Below are 22,596 nucleotides of genomic sequence, written 5' to 3'. Positions count from 1 at the left end.
AATTATTTAATACAATTAGTTTCCTCATAGCTCTTTAATTATGGACAAGATTTTGGGTTTTTAATCAGAATAGTTAAGTTTTTATGTACGTTTGAATAAATGTAGAGATTATTTAGCGAGTTTAATTTGTTTCAAACAAGTTTAGGTAAACTTTTCATTTATTAATATTGTAAATGAAATAATACTGGTCATTAATGTAGGATTTGGGTTTTTTAATACACATTTTGTCTTTTGACTACACCAAAATCCGATCTCTACTTCTATAATTTTACAATACTATAAATTTTAAAAATTAATACCCTTGAGGAATTGGTATGGCCATTTGGCAAAATTGATAGGAAACATTTAATGGATAAAATGTAACTTCTCTGAAGAAAAAAATGTAATGATTTTGTTGATCTTACCGTTATCAGGTTTAGATAAAATTCTTAACTTGGAAAAAAATGAAACACATGCCGACTCAATAAAAATCTCCTTTTTTTGAAGTCGGTTAAAATACGAACACCCAATATCGGTTCATCTTATCTAATCGAGCTATTTTTGAGATTACATTATGTAATAAAGAAATATGGTTGACATTATCCTGAATTTTTTCTATTACGTTTTCCGTCGGCATTGTGGCCAATCTTACAATAACCAGTCTTATCGTTTCTTGTCTTTATTATTTTATTTTTTCGGTAAAACTGTTTTTATTGTGTAATATCACATTCTGTCTCACACATGGATACTGGTAACAGAGATAAGAGAGTACATTCACACCATATTTTAAGATAGTATATATAACTTAGAACCAAAGATAGAAAACTATTAAACGAATTTGAACTTGAAGTTAAATAAAATAAGATAAACATTTTAAGCGTATTCATGCATTCGTCTCTGTTCTGATTATAACTGCTCTCACATTAGACGCAGGATATTGTTATGTTTTACTTCACTTGCCAATTAAAGAATTATAATTTTATATTAGATACTAGCTGTATGCATATGTTTCACGGGCGTTGAATTTAGATTATACTTGCCTGTTAGATTAATGTGATGAAAACATGACCAAGTGCTATCATTCTAACTGAATAATATCTGAAATTTAAGTGAAAAACAAAACCATCTCATAAAAAAAAAAAAAATATTTAATTTTTTTTTCAAATACACCCTATAAAAATTGTGTGATACATCTCACTAATAGTTTTGATAACTTGAGAAAAAATAGTAAATTTTAATATTTATTTAATTATTCCGTTACGTTTCAGCAAAAAATTTACAGAAAAAGAATGGAGCAAACAATAGCTTTACAAATATAATTAAATTAAATAAAACACAGATAGTAATAACACATATTTTAAAGGTTATTAACGTAATTAAACACTAAATAAATCAAATTTATAAACTACTTTTTACTAAACCTAATTGTAAAGTAGACTGTACATAAAAATGTACAGAATGTGCTGAAAGATCAGTAGTTAGTGAATTTATTTAGAGAAATCTATATCTCAAAAACGATTCGACGTACAGATGTCTATTGACATTCAAATAGTAACTAGATTTACACTTATAATAGATATTACACTTATGTGATATAAGTGATGAAGTTATTTTTTTTTTCTCTCTCATCCTCCACTTTCAATTAGGCTTATTGCAGACGGCGAATAAGCGCCAGCAGACTCCCCTGCACACAGTGGACCTTCATGTATCTTGCTAGTACACATGTACTGTACTTAAGAATTAGTTAATAATGAGTGGTAGGTGAGAGATAAAAAAAATGTTATTAAAGAAGGTGTATCAAGAAATTATAGTCATGTCTAATTTATAATTAGACTATTTATAGTTAGCAAAAAGTTAATTAATTTGATTTATTTATTTATTTTGTATTTAGTTACGTTAATAACCTTAAAAATATGTGTTATTAATATCTGTGTTGTCATTGTATTTACTTACATTTGTAAACCTATCGTTTTATCCATTATTTATCAGCAAGTTTTTTAATAAAACAAATTGAAATAATCAAATAAATTTTAGATTTATTTATTTTTCTCAAGATATTAAAATTTATATCACATAAAAAAAAGTAGACATTACTTCTTGATTATTTCAGAGAAAAGTCTAAAATATCTCACAAGGGACATTTAACTATCAAAGCAGATGTGAAAAATCATTCATATAGTGATATATTTTATTAGATGAACAATCCTTAAAAAACTATTACTGCTTCAGAATGCAACTTGTTTGTTGTTTGTTAGTCTCATCAGTAGTTTATTGTTGAGGTTTGAGAATTTATTGTATAATTCCCAACAAAATTATGAGAAAATCTGTATTACAAATAGAAATTGTATGCTTACAGCTGTTTGGTCTTACTTCTATAATAGAGATGAAAACAACAAGGAACATTTAAAAGCAACTCTTTTCAACAAAACTGTACCACTTTACTTGGGAAAATTTGACAAGCTGCTTGAAGAGCAAGGATACTTGGCAAACGGAAAGGTAAATATCTTTTTATATTGATAATTGTATAATATATACAATATAATAATATACACAATTTCTTTTTAGCAAAGTTATTTAAATTGATTTAATGAGATAGTTAATTTATCAAAATGCATTAAATTATACAACTGATAAAATGTTTGCGAACCCGTTACTCTTCAAGGTTATATCTACTACTATTGTTTCATTCTTAAATACAATTATCAAATCCCTTAGTTATCTTGTTCTGTTTTATGGCTTTTTGATATTATTATGAAAATATTTACTTTTGTCCTTTAGCAATTAATGGTAATCATTAAATTAAACTCTGGCTTATCAGAAACGTTAAGTAATGACGCCCACTTGTGTGTCCAGTGAGTATATAATCACTATTAGTTAGGTGTAATTGCATTTTTGGGCTAAAAGGCCAAACATTATCTCTATATCAATCCATATCTTCAAGTGCAATGCTTTATAGCATTTACTAAAACGAACATAAAAAATGTTTATTTTTTTATTTTAATTTGTTTTCTGCTTCAAGATTTCAATTGAGGCCCCACAGCAAACATCAATATACACTTCCCTACGTTCACTTCAGGTGGGAATCGAACTTGTTGAACCAGACTCTAGGCCTCTCATGCTCGGCCATCAGGCCCTCAGGAAAAATGTTCTATAATTATCTTTCTTAATTGTGAATCATTGTTTCTGAGTTATGATAGGTCTCTCGAAAGCTAACTAATGTGTATTTGTTTTTTAACCTCCCTGCTTATGGGGCCGTCCGTGGCTCATGTGGTTAGGCTCAGTCTTGACTTTTTTCATTGAGTGGTGGTCCCACAAAATGAAAAACAAAACCCCCAACCATAGGTAGGCAGTATATGATTACAATGGAAGTCTTGGGCCGAAAAAAAAAATCCCTGCTTGCGTCAACTCATAAGCTATGTTACCTTTTTATGTTGTTTTTTTTCGGCACTTCCTCCAGGATATAAATATCAATTGTTAATGAATGTTCACCTCCTCTTCAGATTTTGACGGGGTTTACCAGGTACGAGTGAAGTAGTCCTGCTATTTTGTGATGCCTGTTCGCTAACAGTAGCCACATGGATATACCCGAGGTTATTAAAATACAGCCATGAAAGTTTCTATGATTCGGTTAACTACTGATCATACAACTTGTTATGAATTGATTATCATGTTAATCTCCTTAAAAATAAGTTAGGCAGTCCTGAGGTTGTACGTGTAATCTTGTTACACATACCAAGATCCTTTTATTATTGTCATGAAAGATTTTTGGTTCGTTTTAGCAAGAGATATCGTCACCATGCTGTAACAAATTGCATTTTTTGAGTTCATTAGTTTTATTAATGTACTAGAAATATTTTTGTATGGTAAAGTATTAATGATAACCACGAATATAGGGTTAATAGGTGTATATAAACAAAAAAATTATTTGCATTGTGGAAGCTCAAAGAAAAATGCTTAGTTATTTTTTCGTTTCTTGAAAAGTATCAGTAAATATCAGTTAAGTAGATGTGGAAATGCAAAATTAGTAATAAGGGAAGGTCACGTACTATCACTGATTTCAATAAAACGTTTTTGGTGCTACTAGGTCAAACAATATTAGACACTGTCCACGGGTTCTTGCCAATGAGTCCTAGGAGACAAGAGGAAAAACTACATAATTAAAAAAAAAAATTATTGTAAACCGCCTTTGCTCGAGGACGAGTTGCAGGCTTTAGCTTGGCAGTAAGCATCTCACTGTAACGTAAACTGTTTATTGTTTTGCACCTTTCCTCATAATGTTCCAGTACTGGACCTTGTGAGTCCTAAAAAACCGTATGCGTCAGTTTTCCTACGGGCAGTTGGGTCTTGAACTTTTCTTTTCTTCATTTGTGGCGGTAAACGGTCGTTTGGTTCCTATACCGTGGGTAACACTTGTACGTGATTTGAATTTTTAATCTATTCGTAGACACTCCGTTGTATCAAAACACTCTTTTTGCTCCGTATTGTACCGAATGTCTTCGAATTTCGGCCCCTGATACGCCTCCAACCACAAAAAACGGATAACTGAACGTTGCTCTTCTTTGGTGAAAGTAGGCAGAGCAGCCATGATTAATATCACGACAGTCATAACGAAACTAACCTAGCTGAAACTTGCATAAACATAACAACAAATAAACAAACCATGCGTCATCGAAGCAAAAAGGCAGTGCTACCAACATAAACAAAAATGTAACTAAATTGCAGATAATCAAATTCCTCCAGAATCCAATCCTTACAGTCCAAAATCCTTAATGCTCCTTACTTTGTCATAAATCAAGTTATCCATCAGGACCTCAATATTCCAGATTTGGCCAGAACCAGATACCGTTCCTTCCATAATAAACTTCTCAACCACCCAAATCCACTTGTTTCTAACCTGGCTTCTCCTTCATTAACTAATAATCCTCCTAGGCGTCTGAAAAGAAGATGGCCTCTGGATCTTTCTCCTCTAGAAATGTTATTGGAGTTCTATCAGAGGCTATATTCTCCACATGTTTGTATCATGCCACTATGTCACCTACACCAAATTTACTTGTTGTATATATGTGTATAGAGTTGTAAATAACAATAAATAAATTATTAAAAAAAAAAATTGCGGATAAATATTGACTTACTATGATATAAGTAAAGTAAATCAATATATCAATGTTAAAATTGTTTTTTCTTCTGCAAATATCGTTTTTGGAATGTTAGAACCATGTTATGGATATTGTGTGTGTATGCAATATAGAAAGGTGAAGCAAGTTCTGAACCATGGAGTACTTCTGGTGAGATGGATCTCATATTGAAAAACCCTTACCAGTGCCTGACTCGAAGAAGTCTGTAGGAAAAGGAATGATTGAAGAAGAAGATTGTAGGTAGGAAGGTGGAAGTATAGTCTTCAGTTTAAATAGAAGTCCGGTAATTTTCGCAGTTTGAAATACACTTTTATAACTATTTGAACCCCTGTGACCTGAAGTTCGAAGTCTATTTTGCTTTTATCAGTCAGAGGAATCTTAAAAACAATTTTTTTCTATTGATAAATACACTTTTTAGAAACGAATCTTGTTTATATTACAAGCTGTGGTATCTGTTGTAGTTAGTGTATCAAATCGTTATTTTTAGAACATGTTCTGGTATCGGTTTTCGATGTTTTTAATCTTTTGTAGGAGGAGCCTTCAAATACGATATTGGTGGTCATTACATAATTGTCACAACCGAGATAATTAATTGTTTGCAATAGAGAAATCGTATGTGAGATTTGTCTTTCAAATCCTAAGATTTTACTTTTTGCAATAATATGTCAATTTCTAATCACTATTTAAGATTGTTATCATGCTTTTTTTAAGGATAAAGGGATAAGTAAAAAATATATTAATGTATAAAAATGTTGTATCAAATCCGCGACCAGGTAAGAAAATGTTATAAGTTACTATTACGTTTTCAAGATTGTGAATACAAAAAAAAAAATGCAGCATACGATCCTGGTTAGGGCTAATCATTTTCTACCGTTGTTTTATCATAAAGTTATAATAAAAAAAATAGATTAGTTAACTTAACGTCGACAATGGAAACTCCGAAAGGTAAAAAGCATTTTTTTATACAGGAAAAAGTGGCTTTAAAACTTTTCGATCTGAGCACAGAAATTAAAATATTACATTAAGAAAAAAATACCCCGATGGGTTGCCAGCAATGGATGTCAATGTATTTTGTCTTTTCTTTTAATCCATAGAGATTCATCACAATATTGTATTTTTACAAAAAAGTATTGTCATCATTACGGCGGTGCCGCTCTGACAGCTGTGTCTGCAAGCTCGTTAACAACGATGCCTATATAGCTTGGGACACATGTATAGGATTGAATTTTTATGATAAATAGTTGTTCTGGGTACATGTTTCTTAAACTTTTTATGGAGCTCAAAGAATCTGAAATTTTTGGCTAATGCTTTCCCGTGGAGATTGGCGGTATATATTGAACACAATTTCTGTAATTTAAATTTGTGGGTTGAATCAAGGGTAACAAATGGTTGAGAATGGACATATCCAGTGGGGGCCAGCTACCCTCTCCCCTAGAATTGAAAGAAATTATTAATTTAATAAAAACTGAATTTTTTTTTCAAGCAAATATTAGTTGTAATAGATAACTAATAAAGCACTGCTACAATTATATATAACTTTCATAAAAAATTTTGGTTTCATTCCTCTTTTTGATGCTGAAATATTACAACTGATAGATCTCTTCAAACATTTACCTCAATGGCTCTTCTGAAAATAGAGGATAGCCCAAAATATTGAGAAGTGGAATTTGAGTTTAAAATTTTGGAAAAAAGAAAAATGTACAAGTTGTAATTATTCAATTATAACAAAATGGATTGTTAAAAATTATAAACTAGAAATATAGAACAGGAAGAAATAATTGCATTTAAAACTATAAAAAACTGTCCAAATGGTAATTATCAAATTTTTATGAGATTGCAATAAAATGTATATGAAATTAATTCATTGTATTCTATATTCCCAGATTTAATTTTATATTTTTTTAAGAATGTGATAAAAACAATGATAATTATAACTCGAACAGTTTTTCCCCCCTAAAATTCCATTTTTCACAGTTTTTAGTTAACTGGCATTTCAAGAGAATCAAATTTGTTCTAAATGATTATTCTGGTACTGATATTTCACAAAACCAGAGAAAATGACTAAATTTTGGGGGAAAATGATCTATGTATGAAGAGCTGTATACTAAAAAGTAAAGGTCATAAAGAGCTCATTTTGGTTTTAAAATTGTAGTTATATACTTAAAAACAAAACAGCTATTCTGTTTGGCACGTAATTTTGGATTTTTTTATTGACAACTGGATAAAAGTTTACTAATTTCACTACAAATCTGAAATATTCAAATTATTATAAAAGAAAACAAACAAAACAAAGGAAGGTTTTGATTATTGTTTGATTTATACAATCAAAGTTTAATCATTGACAGAGAATTTAATTATAAACAGACTTTTGTTTGTTAACTAGTGAAATCAATATAACTTATTATTATATTATATTAAGAGGTCATAGAATTTATTCTTTTTAATATTTCTTGTTCATTAGTTGATGATATAGTTTCTTGGATTTGATAGGATTTCGGTTATTTGATTTGACAGAGTTGTCCTAATGAGCTAGACTGATTTCATTGATTACTCCTGTGAAGGATGTCTTCAGTTTCTTTCTGAACTGATATGTTTCCTCAATATTTCTCGGGCTATTTTCGTTTAATTACCATTTTAACAGACATATTATCCTTGAATAGAAAATCTTCTGATAAACTCCCTCCCTTCTCTGGTAAGAAAACAAAAAAATATTAACCAGAACTAAAATATTCATATCTATGTTTTTATAACTTTAAAATTAATTTTTTTAGCTTTCCTGGGCTGACTTATATTTTGCGGCTGTGATAGGCTACTTTAGTTTTATGTTGAAATTAGACATTGTCAAGGAGTACCCAAATATTGGGGCGTTCAGAGAAAAAATCCATGCTATACCCAACATTAAGGCTTGGTTGGACAAAAGACCAACCACAGAATGGTAAATGAAACATCTCTTTTGTGGAAACTTTACGCTGACATGCTGATCTGTTATAACTATTTATAAATATGCAATTAAACTAGTTTATTATTATATAATAAGTTGGTCTGTTCAATGTTCTACCTCAAGATTACGATTTATTTATTTATTTGTGTTATTTATCATAACCTTGTTTCACAATGATACTGTAAATGAGACTTCAATAATACATTATGTACTTGTATGATTTAAGAAAATGTATGAAATAATGAAAGCAAATAATTATTAATTTATTCTTTTTTTAAATTTCCTCAGTTGGTATTAAAGTTGCAACTATTGTGTGAATTAATAAATTTTAAGGTAGTCTAATTTTTTCCATATCCTTATTTCCTCAGACCACCTTCTAAATATTTTTGAAAGAAAATAATTCTACCAACATAACCTTATTTTTTTAATAAAACATATGAATGAATTTAAATTTAGTTATTTATTAATTCTCTTTCTACTACTTTTCCTTTAATATCAACATAATTATAGATATTATATTATCAACCACTGGTTTTATTGTTGTCTCCCTCTACCTCTCCATTTTTGGCATTTGATGTGAATGCAACAAGGTTGCAGAACTATTCTAGCCAGAGTGAGAAGTTTGAGATTCATTCCCTGGTTCTACCATAAAATATATTTTAATCTGCCAAAACCAGATTCGATCCAGCACCACTTCTGACACAAGGTTGCTAAAATGATACCTTACCAATTTCGGTTGCTGCTGTTGTAGGCATGCTGAGCCCTAAGTCTTAATAGTAATTGTTGACTTTCTTTAATGATTAGGGTTATAATTTTATTGAAAAATTCCCTTTGCTTTCCCCAAATATTTCACTCAAATAAGATTTCCTTAGAGAAGAATTAAAAATGTTGATGTTCATTGAAATTGTACTCCTACAGCAGTTTCTATTGTGAAATCCCTGTGAGATCGAAATTTCCTCATGATACGAAATAAACCATGAGAAACCACAGAACCTTCTGGAAAACTCAACTTTAGCACATCTCAGCAGGCAGTAAATATCAGGACCAATAAATTTCCAATGACGAACTATCAAGTGAGCAGCCGAACTGAAATATGATTGGTTGGTGGACCTCAATATTTTCTGGTTACTTCAAAATATTTTTTGTTTATCAAGATAATTTCATTATTATTATTCTTTACATTAAAAATCAGAGAATGAAGTTCTTTAATATACAATCCACTTGAAATTAGAATATTTCATAATTGTTTTACAATCAAATATGGTATCAACAAATTGATTTATTCTTGAAATAAAACTTTAAAGAAGATTCAATTAAAATGGTTAAGTGAAGTAAATTAAAATTGATAAGGATTATTTTGATAAATTAATAAATTCTTGTTGTGTACTACTAATCTAGTTTTATAAAGAAAACTATGGGAACTGATAAAAGAAGATAAGATAGGTTTAAGGTTCATCTTTTCAAAAAGTAATTACTTTTATCATATTTATTACAAAAATTAACAAATAATACATATTTTGCCTATAGGAAATATGTAACATAGTGAAATGAAAGAATAAAAACTTACATAGCTAGGTTTTATACTACATTCTTAAGATATTTAGGAAATTCATTAGGATACAAAAATACATAAGAATATATATATATTTATTATTTACATTTGAAAGAACGACTTGAGTTCTTTTGATAAAGGATTAATTATATGATGATATAATCAATCCTTGACAGACACATTGGCAATAGATAAGTAATTTTATATCTTCAATAAGCTTGTGCATAAAGATTGTTTTACTGATATTTTTATTTTTGATTGTTCTATTTCTCCATTTGTTGGTATAACATTTAACAAACATAGTATATCAAGGTAAAATTCTCTTGGAAAAAAAGCTTTTGATATTCCATTTATGAATAAGATGGTTTCAAAGGTAATTTTGTAAATAAATAATGGATTACCTTGTAGACAGTATGAGATGACATTCTCTCACTGAGAACCTCTTAATATCATGTCTTTTTTTTTTAAGTACAAGAAATGTTCAAGTGATGGGAGACAAAGGAGGAATGTGTTTACAATAAAATTATCCAAATGCAGAAGTATAAATTTCTATAACTATTAATATTACTAACAATTAATTGTTTAACAACTAAACTTGTTTCAATGATAGAACTATAGAATATAAGTTTATTTTAAATCGAAATATAAAAAATTCAAATAGGTTTTTTGTTACATCATGGCTCAAATTTTAATATTAGAAATTTAATACTTACATCAAAGATTATTTTTTTAGAGAAATAGAATAATTATAAGTTAAAATTTAATGCATTCTGAATTCCATCAATTATCTAGCTTGAATGCTAATACTGCTATTCTAGCGAAAAATACAGAAAAGGCAGTGCTTAACAAACCACTTTTGGCATATTATTAAGAAACTTTTATGTTTACAATAAAATAAAACTTTTCATTCTTAACAAGGGAAAGGCAAAGCGTTACTGGTAAAAATTTAATTTGATGGTACTAATGTAATCGCTGATTAGCACTTGTGAAATTTATCATTAAAATATCATAAGATAGGTAAAATTTTAGAAAATTGGAAACACTCACGATAAAACTGCACTAAGAACTAGATAAAAAAAGTCTGATCTGTTTCTCTCGTTTAGGAGGAAATATTTTTTTTTTATTGCCAGAACATAAAAACAATTAAGTGTTGTCTCATTTGGCTGTTATTTGGAAAACTTAGGAGAACAAATAAATGTGAAAGTCCTGGAAGAAAGGAAAAATGGAATTTTCAAAAAGTTTTTCTTTGTCTGAAGACCCCTCACCAAGGGCCTGTTTCATAATAAAGTACAAACTAATACCATTAGTCTTGTAGATTTATCTTAATTCAATTACACAGACTTGTACAATAGTAATTTGCACTTTATTGTTTTTTAATTCCTGTAATATCACTAATAGTCATCCCTCAAAAGTATTAGTATTATTACCACACTAGTTTCTACACTTGTACTATGAACTAATACTAATAGCTTTCATTAAGAAACAGGGCCCAGGTGGAAGTGATCAAATTGGAAATAAAAAGCTTGTAAATAATGAAAAATGAAAGATAATTTACGGTTATTGAGTTTATAATTTTGAAAAGTGTATTAAAACATTTCTCACTAATTGAATATGCCCTTTTTCCAATATGATTTTCGTTTTAGGTTTTTATAAAAATAAAATAAAATAAAGAAAACAGATTAAGAATAAAATAAAAGAAACTTAGCAATAATAATTTAAAATAAGAACAATTAGAAAGGATATGAATGAATAAAGGTTAGGGAGGTAATTATTTGTTGGAGTTAAATTAAATATTCATTAAATTACTCTTTTATGCCTTGTTTTCTCCAAGCAGATCGAAAAGTACTGGTCTTTTCTAAATTTCTACTCCTTTCATGAAACATGAATTTTATATTTTTTAGAATATTTCAAATATTAAAGTAAATTTATATATGTATTTTTATTATCTTTAGTGAAAAAAGATTTTCGTTTTAATCATGGATTTGTGATAAACAAAACTAAATAATATATAAATGGTTAAATTGAAAAGTCCTATGATTCTAATACTTGAGATTATATCGAATAGAAGTAATCATATAAAATGTAACGCACGGGAATTATTAAAGATATGAAGTAAGTAAGCATAGGAAATGATCTGGCTGAAGGAGATTTTCCCATCATCGAGTTACAACTATTGGTGTGACAACAATATGTGCAAGCAAAGAGTTTTGTCCTCTCACCTACTGAAATACAACCTTGCTCACACTTTGATGTACAATTTCTTTGGAGTGCCCAAAGCTTAGGTTTTGAGGTGGAGTTTTCTGTACTTGTTTGATAGGAAAACTTCTTGACCTGAAACCAATGTTATTTGATTAATTTAAATTTTCTGAAGTCAAGATGTTGAAATTCCATTCTATAAAATTAATTAGAAATGTTGTGAAGAATTAGAAAAATATTACATAAGTTTTGAAGGAAGTAATTTTAGCTTAAGTAACTCAAGAAGGATTTTTAGAACAGTAATTGAAAAGGAAGTACTGTTTCTTGACCAGGGATTTTTGTCAGCATTCATTCTCAATCTTAAGATTTATCTCTAACCTAATGAAGGAACAGTAACCTCCTTCATAGAAGCTGAGTGTGGTTAAGGAGGGTCTCTTAACTCAAAAGGTATTCACAACTAATTTTACAAAATAAATAATTTATCTGCCATAATCAAACTCAAAACAGGGACCAGCAGTTTGGAGTACAGTATCTTATCTATCGAGCTAACCCACTCCTAGTTTCAGATTGAAGTATAAATATTTAAGGGTATGGTTCTTTTCTGAATTTTAAAAGTCTTTCTAAATTCAGACCCGATTTTCTATTATTAAGGTATTTTAACTTTTAGAATCATTTCATTTTCACTCAGAAAAATTGTTACTACTACAATGGTTGCAGTGAAATCATTGCTTAGTTGTGTCAAGAGTATAGTGTAAAACTACAAGATTAATTCCTATTTTTATTTTTAGTGCTATGAAACATTGAGTTAGGATAAATATAAAGGAAGTAAAGTATAAAATAAAAGTAACAAAAATGAAAAAAAAAAAGAGTAAAATTGAAATTGTCTTAACTACCATCAATTAAAAAAAAAAAAAGAATTGCCGAATAGCCATAAGTGATATAACATTATGGGTTAATGTTAATCCAGGAGATCAGTGATAACAGTTATTAGGAATTTTAGTATAAAACTAATCAGATTAGATACATAATATTACAATAACTTGTGTAGATTATAAGTTGTAAAAAAGTTTGATATTACAAGGTTTAAGATACGACAGGTACTGTTAAATCTGATAGTAAGACAACAGCAAAAACATTCCATAGTGTACATGATTCTAGTGATGGCAACTGTAGCTGATGGGTAATTGATAATGTGGAGACAGTCCATAATGTGGGAGAGGAAGCCCTCAGCATTTTGCTCATATTATAACTACTATATTATCCTAGTATTTCATCGGTTTTGTTTATACTTTTGTCTACCATCCCTTAACCATTTGATGTTGTTATTGCTGCTTGTTAATGCTTCTCTCTCTCTTATGTTACCTCCCTACCTATACTCAATTCAGTTTTGCTCTGGCCTCTTGGTAAGGGTAAGACTGAGCGTTTCTCTCACCAATATGCTTGTAACATGACACCTTATTTTCTCTTGAGCATGTTGCTCACAAGGATACCTTCTGAGTTTCTTTTTAAATTATGATTTGAGGCAAGAAGATCTTAGATCTTCTACTGAATTTGGATTCTTCAGCCCCTGTAGAAGAGCTAAAATTTACAATTTCAATGTCAAATTGTACTGAAAGTAATCTATAGCTTTTTGTCATCATCACATTCAATTATATAAAAAAAAATAGTAAAAATCGTATTCCATGAGATAAATGCTCACAGGACAAAAAAGTAGGGCACCAGTGTGGGGTTAAAGTAATCTTACCTATACACTATATTTTTGTTGTACATTTGTTTTGAGGATTCATTGCAGTTATTTATAACGTATTTTTATGTAAATAAAGAGCTCTCTTCATACTCACTATACATATTTTCATTTCATCACCACACTTCTTGACCAGACTGGAGCGGTTGGCGTGGATACTGAGGTTATGGCAACCTGGTCCATCAACAGAGGTGTCACAATAATAGCAGAAGAGGTCGCTTTTGAAACTGTAAGCTCCGGAGGTCCTGTGGGCATTCTTGTTCAGATCAGCTGCAACATGTCGTTTTTAAAGGATTAAAAAAATGAGTGAAAATGTTATAAAAAATAATTTCTACAAATAACATGAAATATTATTGATATATGAATTAGTTGTTTTTTATAAATCTATGTTTCAAGTATAACGATCATTGCATCCTTTATAAACAGGAATATTGAACAATTATTATTATTTATCAAATATGGAAAATGACAAATGGATAATTTTAGTTTCATATTTGTGAAAAATACCTTTTATACGATGTTATTTGACGCATATTCATAATATTCTTTTTTTACATTTCAAAGACAGCACTAGCCAAAAAAAAATTAAAAGTCTAATTTTATGTAGATTTTGAATATATTAATACAATTACAGAGACTATCTGTACTTACATAGACTATCTATTATTTGTATTGAAATTAATTAAGTTGTGATTACATGCTATTTGATTTTCATGTATTTATATATTTATCAGGCTAATGGAATTATTTTGTAACGAAGTAAAGTTTTCTTTTGTCCATATTTCATACATTTTTTTCTGCCTAATTTCATAAATCAAAGCGCAAACTTAGATTGTCAATATATAGTTTCTAAATTATACGATATAATTTATCATTAAAAAGGTTCATGACCCTGACATAGTTGGAGTGAATATCAGCATTGAGCTCTAAAAGTATGATCTTTTTTATTCATTTGTGATATTGTAAATGGGCTGAGATAAGACAAATGATGTTATTAAGAAGTGGCAGATGATTCATTTCTAAATAAACGTGCAGTCAATCTGCTGTAGGTTTTACTTAGGTAACTTCAATTGTCAGGACAATTAATAATCTGAAATTGAAACTAGTGTAAATATTGAAATGTCATTCATAGGAGAAAATTAAGAACTGCGGAATGATGAATGAAATTATCCTTTGGTTTGTGGCTTTTTTTGAATCAAAAATGTGTCCTCGTATGACACGAGTACAATGATAGCATGACCGATAAATGTACAGACTCATGCAACCACTGTTTTTGATCCAACAAGTGTTGATTTCGGAATAGAACAGTAGAGCTATAAGACAATTATTGCAATTGTTGCTGGCAAACCTGATACCAGAGGACGGAGCTGTACCAGAAGGACCAGGGTTGGAGCCAGAAGCTGGGCCGGCATGATCCACACTGCGATCTGCCCATGCGCATCGTCATCGATCGCCCACGCTCTGCTCTACCCGCCATCTCTGGGTCAGCCGCTTATAGACTTAATTTCAGGTTCGGTAAACACTGTAGTAGGACAAATAGTCATTTACATACCAGCATATGAGACCAATCCAGCCAGCGCAACGTGAATATATTAATAAAATGAAGACTTAGGAACGAACTAAACAATAAAAAGTAATTGGATATTAGTAACTGTTTACGCAGACTGAGGAATTTTATAGTATACATTTAAATAATATAAGATTTTTATAATATCTTTTGATAATGAAAAAAAAAAGAAATTTCAAATATAATTATTATATTTTTTATTTTGAAGTCAACTTTAATTTAATTGTTTGGATACATTATTTTACAATTGCAAGACCACCTACAATTGGGCATTTTGCCAATTGTGGACTATTTTTAAGTAAATAAACATAGTAATCAAATACTGTTGGGTAGTACCTAAATATTTGGAGATATCCAATCCTTCAGCTCAGATGTGCTAGTACAAGAGCCCGTGGAAAAAAAAGGCAGTTATCTCACCCCATTCGAAATCATTAATGTAAATACTTATAGTTAGGAGTCAAAATTGATGTCTGTCCAGTTCAGGAGAGTTTGAAAATGGCAGCCGTTCCAAAAAGTAACAAAAACTCAAGAAATGCAGTTGTTTCATACCTCTTGACTCATATGAAATTAGGGTTGATACTAACACAAAAGAAACCTGTCTGCAAAGCTTGTGCTGTGCCGCACGTTGTGGAGACGCCTTTCAAAATTTAACTTTAAAAACTCAAAAATGTAGTTATTTCATACCTCTTTGTTTTTGACTCATATGAAACTAGGGTTAGTACTGACACAAATGAAACCTGTCTGCCAAGCTAGTGTTGTGCCGCGCTTTGTGCAAATTAATAATAATTAAAATGAAGGCCGAACGAACCCGAAGGTTAGATGCTGATACCACTAAATGCTTTCTACATACATCAATCCAGTGATGCACCGCCAAACCCAATCCCACTCAATCAGTTTTAACCCAATCCTCCCATCTATGTTTCGGTCTACCCCTCGGACGTTTACTCGTTGGTTCAGTGTTTATTAACATTTTAGGGATCCACTCGTTACTAAGCCCTGGAACCTTACACGCCGCAATGATGTAACTTGAATTATATTTTCTTAGGGTTTCTATTTATTTAGGGTTTAGGTCCCCTGATTCAGCATTGAGTAATCTTCTAAATTCTACCATTAATTCATCCTTTTTCGGTCCGAATATTTTGCGCAATGCTTTATTTTCGAAAACGCTGTTCATCCCTTAGTGTAAGAGGCCACCTCTCACGTCCGTAAAGAACAGTGGAAAGGATAATAGTTTTGTAAATTCTATTTTTTTAAGTTTTTCGATAAAAGGCGCGAGATAAGGAGTTTCGAAATTGAAAAATAACAAGTATTTCCCGCCTTCAACCTAGCTTTTATTAATTCATCAATTTCGTTTTTTCTAGTTACCACAGAACCTAAATACTTAAACTTATCTACCTGTTCAAACTTATTTCCTCCTATATTTATATCACCGAAATAGCTCGCGTTTCTACTGCTAACCATATATTTTGTTTTATCCGTATTTATTTCAAGACCTAGTTCCTTACTGGAGTTTATTAAAGTGGTTGTATTCAGTTATACTACGCTACTATACTATAGAGTTTCTTTGTCCTAACCCAATAATACCAAATCATCAGCATACCCAAGCACCTATATTTCACAACCCAAAGTTAAGCCCTTTTCGGTATTCATCACACTTTTAATGACGTATTCTAGTGCTAGATTAAATAAGACAGGTGATAAAGAATATCCCTGTTTTAAACCAGACCGAACTTGGAATTTCTCAGAATAATGATTACCGATTCGTACTTTATTAAACGTTTCAGTCTTGCACATCCGTACGAGATTTACTAACTTCATTGTTATTTCTAGTTCAATCAGAATATTATACAGTTTCTGGCGGTCAATAGAATCGTAAGCCTTTTGGAAATCAATATAAAGGTGATGAACTACACCGTTGTATTCCAATTATTCAGCAAGATTTGCCGAATAATAAAAAAATTTGATCAATAGTTGAACGATTTCGTCTGAAACCACATTGGTAGTCTCAGATAATTTCTTCGACTAGTTAATATTAGCGGAAATATTTTGTAACATACAGGAAGGAGTGAGATTCCTCGATAGTTATAATCCGTCATCGGGCCCTTTTTGTGAACATGAATAAGCAGAGACTCCTTCCATTCCTCAGGCATCTCCTCAATTTCCCAGATCATTTCAACCAAAAAGTGTATTTTAGAAACTCCAATTTCACCACATGCCTTGATTAGTCCACCAGAAATATTGTCAGTTGTTCGGAAACCAACTGAAGCTAGTTAAATACACTAAAAATATATTCTAATTAGTTTTAATATTCTAATTAGCAAAATAAATTCAGAAAATTTCAATTTCTCGTTTTTCTGGCGAAAATTGTTGCTTATGCTATATCTAAGGAACTATTTGTTGTACAGATGTCTGTTAAGCCTTAGATTAAAGCTTATTTAATGTCCTAAAAGCAAAGTTATTATTAGTTTTTTCATAGGAGTAGTAGTTTTCATGATATTAGAAAAATTAATTCACAAAATGTCAATTTCACTTTGTAGTAACGTAGTTGTAGTAATGTTTGTGCAAAATGTTTTGCTTATGACAGGTATATCTTAGGAATTATGAGATGTTCCATATGTAGGAGAAAGAGATGTACAAATATAAATGAAATGAAACCTATTTTTTTTTATTAGGCTTAAGATTATGAAGAAGTTTTATGTCACCCATTTATGAAAATGTATGGCATGGAAGCATCTTCAATCCCTCTTTTCAAGTAGGTTTCTCTATGAAAAATACAAATATACCAATTCGTCTCTGCAATTTTGAGTAATTTTTACCACTCGTAATATCCCTTTCTTGTTTGCAGGAAAGAAAGGGATATTATGAGGGATATTGATATGAGAAGAGAACATTTACAATCAAATCTGGTATTGTGAAAAATGTATTTCAGATACACTTAGGAAGGGAAATAATGTGATGATGTTGGAAAGGATGAAGTGCAGACGTTCCCTTCGGATACCGAGTGTGATGAGTCTAAAGGGGATAACTAAAAACTACCTGCATCAGCTTAAATTTTAGTTAAACAAGATGAATGAAAGAAGTTAGCAACAATTTTACATATTTACCAACTTTTAAATGAGTATTGATATATTTCATTGTTATTTTGTGTCATTTTTTTTCCTGTTTGTCTGTTTCTAATTATCTAATTTCATGTGCATATTTAACTAATAACGTGTAAAAATATTTTTAAAAAAGAGATGAAGTAGGCTAGAAATATCTTGCCGGATACAATAAAAATTTTGAAAGTTGAATTTTGTATTTCGTCTGCACAAGCTTAGAAGTCAGGTTTCTTTCGTGTCAGTACCGACTCAAGTAACGAAATTTCAGATGTGTAAAAAATAAGATATAAACAACTAATTTCTAGAACTAGAATTTCCAGTTTCCAAAGTTGAATTTCGGAACGCGTCTGCACAACGCGCGGCACATAACAAGCTTGGCAGACAGGTTTCTTTTGTGTCGGTACTAACCCTAGTTTCATATGAGTCAAGAACCAAGAGGTATGAAATAACTGCATTTTTTTGTGTTTTTGTTATGGTTTTGAACGGCCGCCATTTTTAAACTCCCCTGTATTGGATTGGCAGACTCGTCAATTTTGACTTCCAAATGTATGTATTTTACATTAATGAATTTGAAAATTGGGGTGAAATATGGTTTTCTTGAGTTCATGTACAACGCGGTTGGCATTGTCATGCTAAATCTGACTTGAGGGTTCAGTATGTCAGGGATCTCACCGTGAGGAGTTTTAGGGTAGATATATTTTTAAATAAAAGTAATTCGAACCATTCAAAAACTTAGTGGTTTTAAATATAATTTTAAAGCTTTCAATAATCTCTAAAGGTGGCTAAATTTTACTACTCTAAAGTTTAAGTTTGGTAATTAGCAGAAGAGAATTGATATGTTTTTGGTCAAAAGAGAATTGAATGTTTTATCAAATTGGTATCCTTAAAATAGTTGTATATTTTAAGGAATAAGTGTCGAGCAATTAATTTCTAGATTTTGACTTTTACTAGCCATGAAGCTCTAGTATGCTGGTGACTTATATAACAATTAAAATGTACGAATTTCGATGTTATCTTATGTGTATTTCTATAGTGAAATGTGAAAAATAAAATCTTGCTGTCATCCTATTCCTCTTTAGTACAAGAGCCCAATAGGAGAAAAACGTCAGTTATGTTTCACACCAATTTTTGATTACTTAATAAAAACTGTATATGATTATCCGTCTAAATTGATGAGTGACAAAAAATGACGGCTGTTTCAAAACTTTAAAAAATATTAATTTTCATTCGGAACTCTATATCTTTAAAATGCCAACAACACTAGAAAAATTCATTTAAAGTAGAGTAAATTTGCTAAAATATGAGCTCTAACAGAGCTCAGAGCTATTTACGTTCAATAGTTTCCGAGATATAGCTTTTTAAAGAGCAATATTTCATAAAAAAATTCAATGAAAAAAGTCAGTGAATTTATTTTGATAAATCATTACCTCTAAAACCATAATACTTAGACATGTCTGTCAGCACTCTAATTAAAGCTAGGGAAACGTACTATACAGCAGTTTATGACACTTATATCACCTTTATTTCGAGTGCTGGCAGACATATGTAAGTACTATGGTTCCTGAGATACATTTTTCAAAAATCAACAATTTTATCCGAACAACTTAAAATTATTTTTTTGTGAATTTATTTTGCCAAATATCATAAAAACTACTACTCATACAAATACGTGACATAAAGTACTCCAAAGTACATTAAACTAGCTTTAATTTGAGTGCTGGCAGACATCTGTAAGTGTTATGGTTTTAGAGATATAGATTTATCAAAATAAATTCACTAACTTCTGATTTTTTAAGAAATGTTGCTTTTTAATAAGCTATGTCTTAGGAACTATTGAACGTATATAGCCCTGTTAGGGCTCATATTTTAACAAATGTAATCTACTTGAAATGATGTTGATTGATAGTTTTAAAGATATAGATTATTCCCCCTACCTATACTTGGCAGACTCATCAATTTTGGCTTGTAACCATGTATAGTTTTCATAAAAGTAATCAAAAATTGGGATGGGCCGCCCGTAGCTCAGTGGTTAAGACAGTCGTACCAATTTGATGTCTATTGGCGGTGCCGGTTCGAATCCGGCCTAGGGCGTTGACTTTTTTCATTGAGTGGCGGTCCCACAAAATGAAGAACTTTGACCCCCCAACCTTGGTTAGGGAATATAGGACTCTAATGGGAGTCTTGGCCGAGAAAAAAAAAAAAAAAAAATTGGGGTGAAATAACTACCCTTTTTTTCTCCCCGGCTCTTGGACTGCTTGCTTTGTTAGAAATAGCCAATTATGTCGGGAACTACAAATGGAATCAATAGACGTTTTCTTACAAAAAAAAATGGTTCATAAAATTCCACTCCCAGTTTATCGACAGTTAAATGTGCAGTAACTTTCAACTTGGGAAATCCAACTTCATCCAGACTTTTGCAGAAGATCCTATTATAAATCCTATATTTATCTATTTCGATTATTGTCATTACTACTATTTTTTTATCTTTATCTCAAATTAATTTTTTTATTCCCATTAGAGTCACTTATTTATTTTATTAAATCTATAAGTGTCATTGTTTTTGTTGTTAACTCTTCTTAAGAATTTTTTATTTTTATCTATAAATTTTATTTTATTGTTAATTTATATATTTCTATAATTCATAGTTTTTATTGATCATTTTTTAAATATTTGGAGCTTATTAAATAGTTAGGGGTATTTTTTGCCCGAGATAGGCCCTTTCCCTACAACCAATTGTTAAAAAAAAAAATATCAAACTATTGTAATAACCATGAAAGGCCAACCAGGCTGATTTAGTATTGAATAAAAAATATTCTTGAAATAATTCTGGCAAGTCGATTGGAGTTTCAAAAAGTCCTCAAATCTTAATGGTAAATGTTTCTGGAACTCGATCGACAAAGGAAAATCAACTTGTGGAACATCAAGTACAAGAATATTATAAAGAACTTCAAAAGCTTTACTATAATATACTTTGGGGAAGTTCCGTTAAGGGGTATACATTTTAAAGCTCGAGGAGGTTTAAATCGAACTCGGTGATTGGTGAAGGCAATTTACTCCCTCAAGATATATTTATTCAAAGTTCAGTTCAAGCTCTCTACGCAAGAAGAGATAGGAATTTGTGATTTTATCCTTAGCAGTAAATGTTTATGTTTGCTCAGCTCCAGATTTTATTTCATTACATCTTTGATTTCATCAACTATTTTAACAAATATGTTAACCTTATCTCTTTGATGTAACAACCAAGTCTCATTATCCAAAAATATACCAAATTATTACTTAAAGAATTACCAGAAGTAGTCATAGTTTTATCATTCACTATTGTTTTTTTTTAATGTAAGCGAAACATATAGCTGACGCGCTTGGGGTTGCCATATCTCATTATATTTTTAATACTGTCATTGATAGCCATTAAAAAAACGTATTTCGATATCTTAAAAATACATGATACATATTTTTTAAACTTTCTATTAAAAAGATATTACAAATATTTCCAAGTATTTTAGGATGTTTTCTGAACTATGCAGTCTCTGAAATGAGTTTTCCAAAGCCTGAAATGAGAGGAATATTCATTCTATAACAATTACCAAGCAAATTTGATGTTAGTTATAGAATGATATGATACGAGCATGTGGAGAATCTACCCATTGATAAGACTCCAATGCCATTTCTAGGAGAAGATCTCGAGGTCATCTTCTGTTAACATCAGATTTAACGTATTAATTTGTAAATATTATAAACGTAGTATTAGTGTTTAATTTAATTACTTTATTTTATTTTCATTAGTATTTTAAAAGAAAGCTTGATATTTATATTTTTTGTTATAATTAAGGGTAAAAGAAATAGTTGCTAAGGTTGTTAAACCATTGCTAAGGAGTCGCCTAGCAACAGGCCGACCATCTTTATTTAAAGTCGTTGCTAATTAGTGGCCATTATAGTTTCGAATCAGCCAGTCTGTGTTAATCAACATTACAGTCTGCAATCAGACCTTCGGCCTTTGATTTGAAAAAGCAGTTGCTGCTAATTAATTGTCTGCTTTAATTCATTACAAGCCCGTGCGTACGTTATGTGTAGTTTGTCAGATACAGTTACCAGACCCTGTCTGCGTAACTTGTTATTAGAGGGCCGGTATTGACGTGGGCCCACCATTTTTGAACAATTGGAGTTAAAAACATCTTCTCTGACCTTTGGGAGCGGTATTTATTTTTAATTTCGTTTATTATTTTATTTTGTCTTCAAAAACACTTTTATTTTTCTCCATATCCTTTCAGTTTGTTTTTTTTTGTTCTTTTAAAGCATTCCTACAAAAAGAAATCGTCAATTTGAGGTGGTTTTAACATCTTCTTTTCAGACACCTGGGAGGATTATGAAGTAATGAAAGAGAACA

General features: G+C 30.4%; 1 protein-coding gene and 1 non-coding gene across 3 annotated transcripts in view; one reads left to right on the top strand and one right to left on the bottom strand.

Moving 5' to 3' along the window:
- LOC106678617 (glutathione S-transferase) overlaps positions 1-13,912 on the top strand; it is a 33,298-nt gene extending 19,386 nt beyond the window's left edge. The window contains exons 5-6 of one of the 2 annotated variants that reach the window (XM_067050936.1): positions 2,336-2,475; positions 13,684-13,912. In XM_067050936.1, the coding sequence (XP_066907037.1) occupies positions 2,336-2,475; positions 13,684-13,845 (302 nt within the window). In that variant the 3' untranslated portion in view covers positions 13,846-13,912. Of the gene's footprint in view, positions 1-2,335; positions 2,476-7,885; positions 8,398-13,683 lie in introns of those variants that run through there. The other variant, XM_014417220.3, reaches the window with a different exon arrangement.
- LOC106678618 (uncharacterized) lies at positions 11,410-14,979 on the bottom strand. Its single transcript, XR_010844392.1, has 3 exons — positions 14,896-14,979; positions 13,645-13,817; positions 11,410-11,938 (listed from the first exon to the last, which is right to left on the bottom strand). It is a non-coding gene; the product is annotated as an uncharacterized protein (transcript).
- Positions 14,980-22,596: the final 7,617 nt, after the last annotated feature.

The sequence above is a fragment of the Halyomorpha halys genome, unplaced genomic scaffold (assembly GCF_000696795.3).
Source record: "Halyomorpha halys isolate HHAL.00 unplaced genomic scaffold, Hhal_1.1 Scaffold150.1, whole genome shotgun sequence".
Classification (NCBI taxonomy): Eukaryota; Metazoa; Arthropoda; class Insecta; order Hemiptera; family Pentatomidae; genus Halyomorpha; species Halyomorpha halys.
This window is presented reverse-complemented; position numbering and strand designations above follow the sequence as displayed.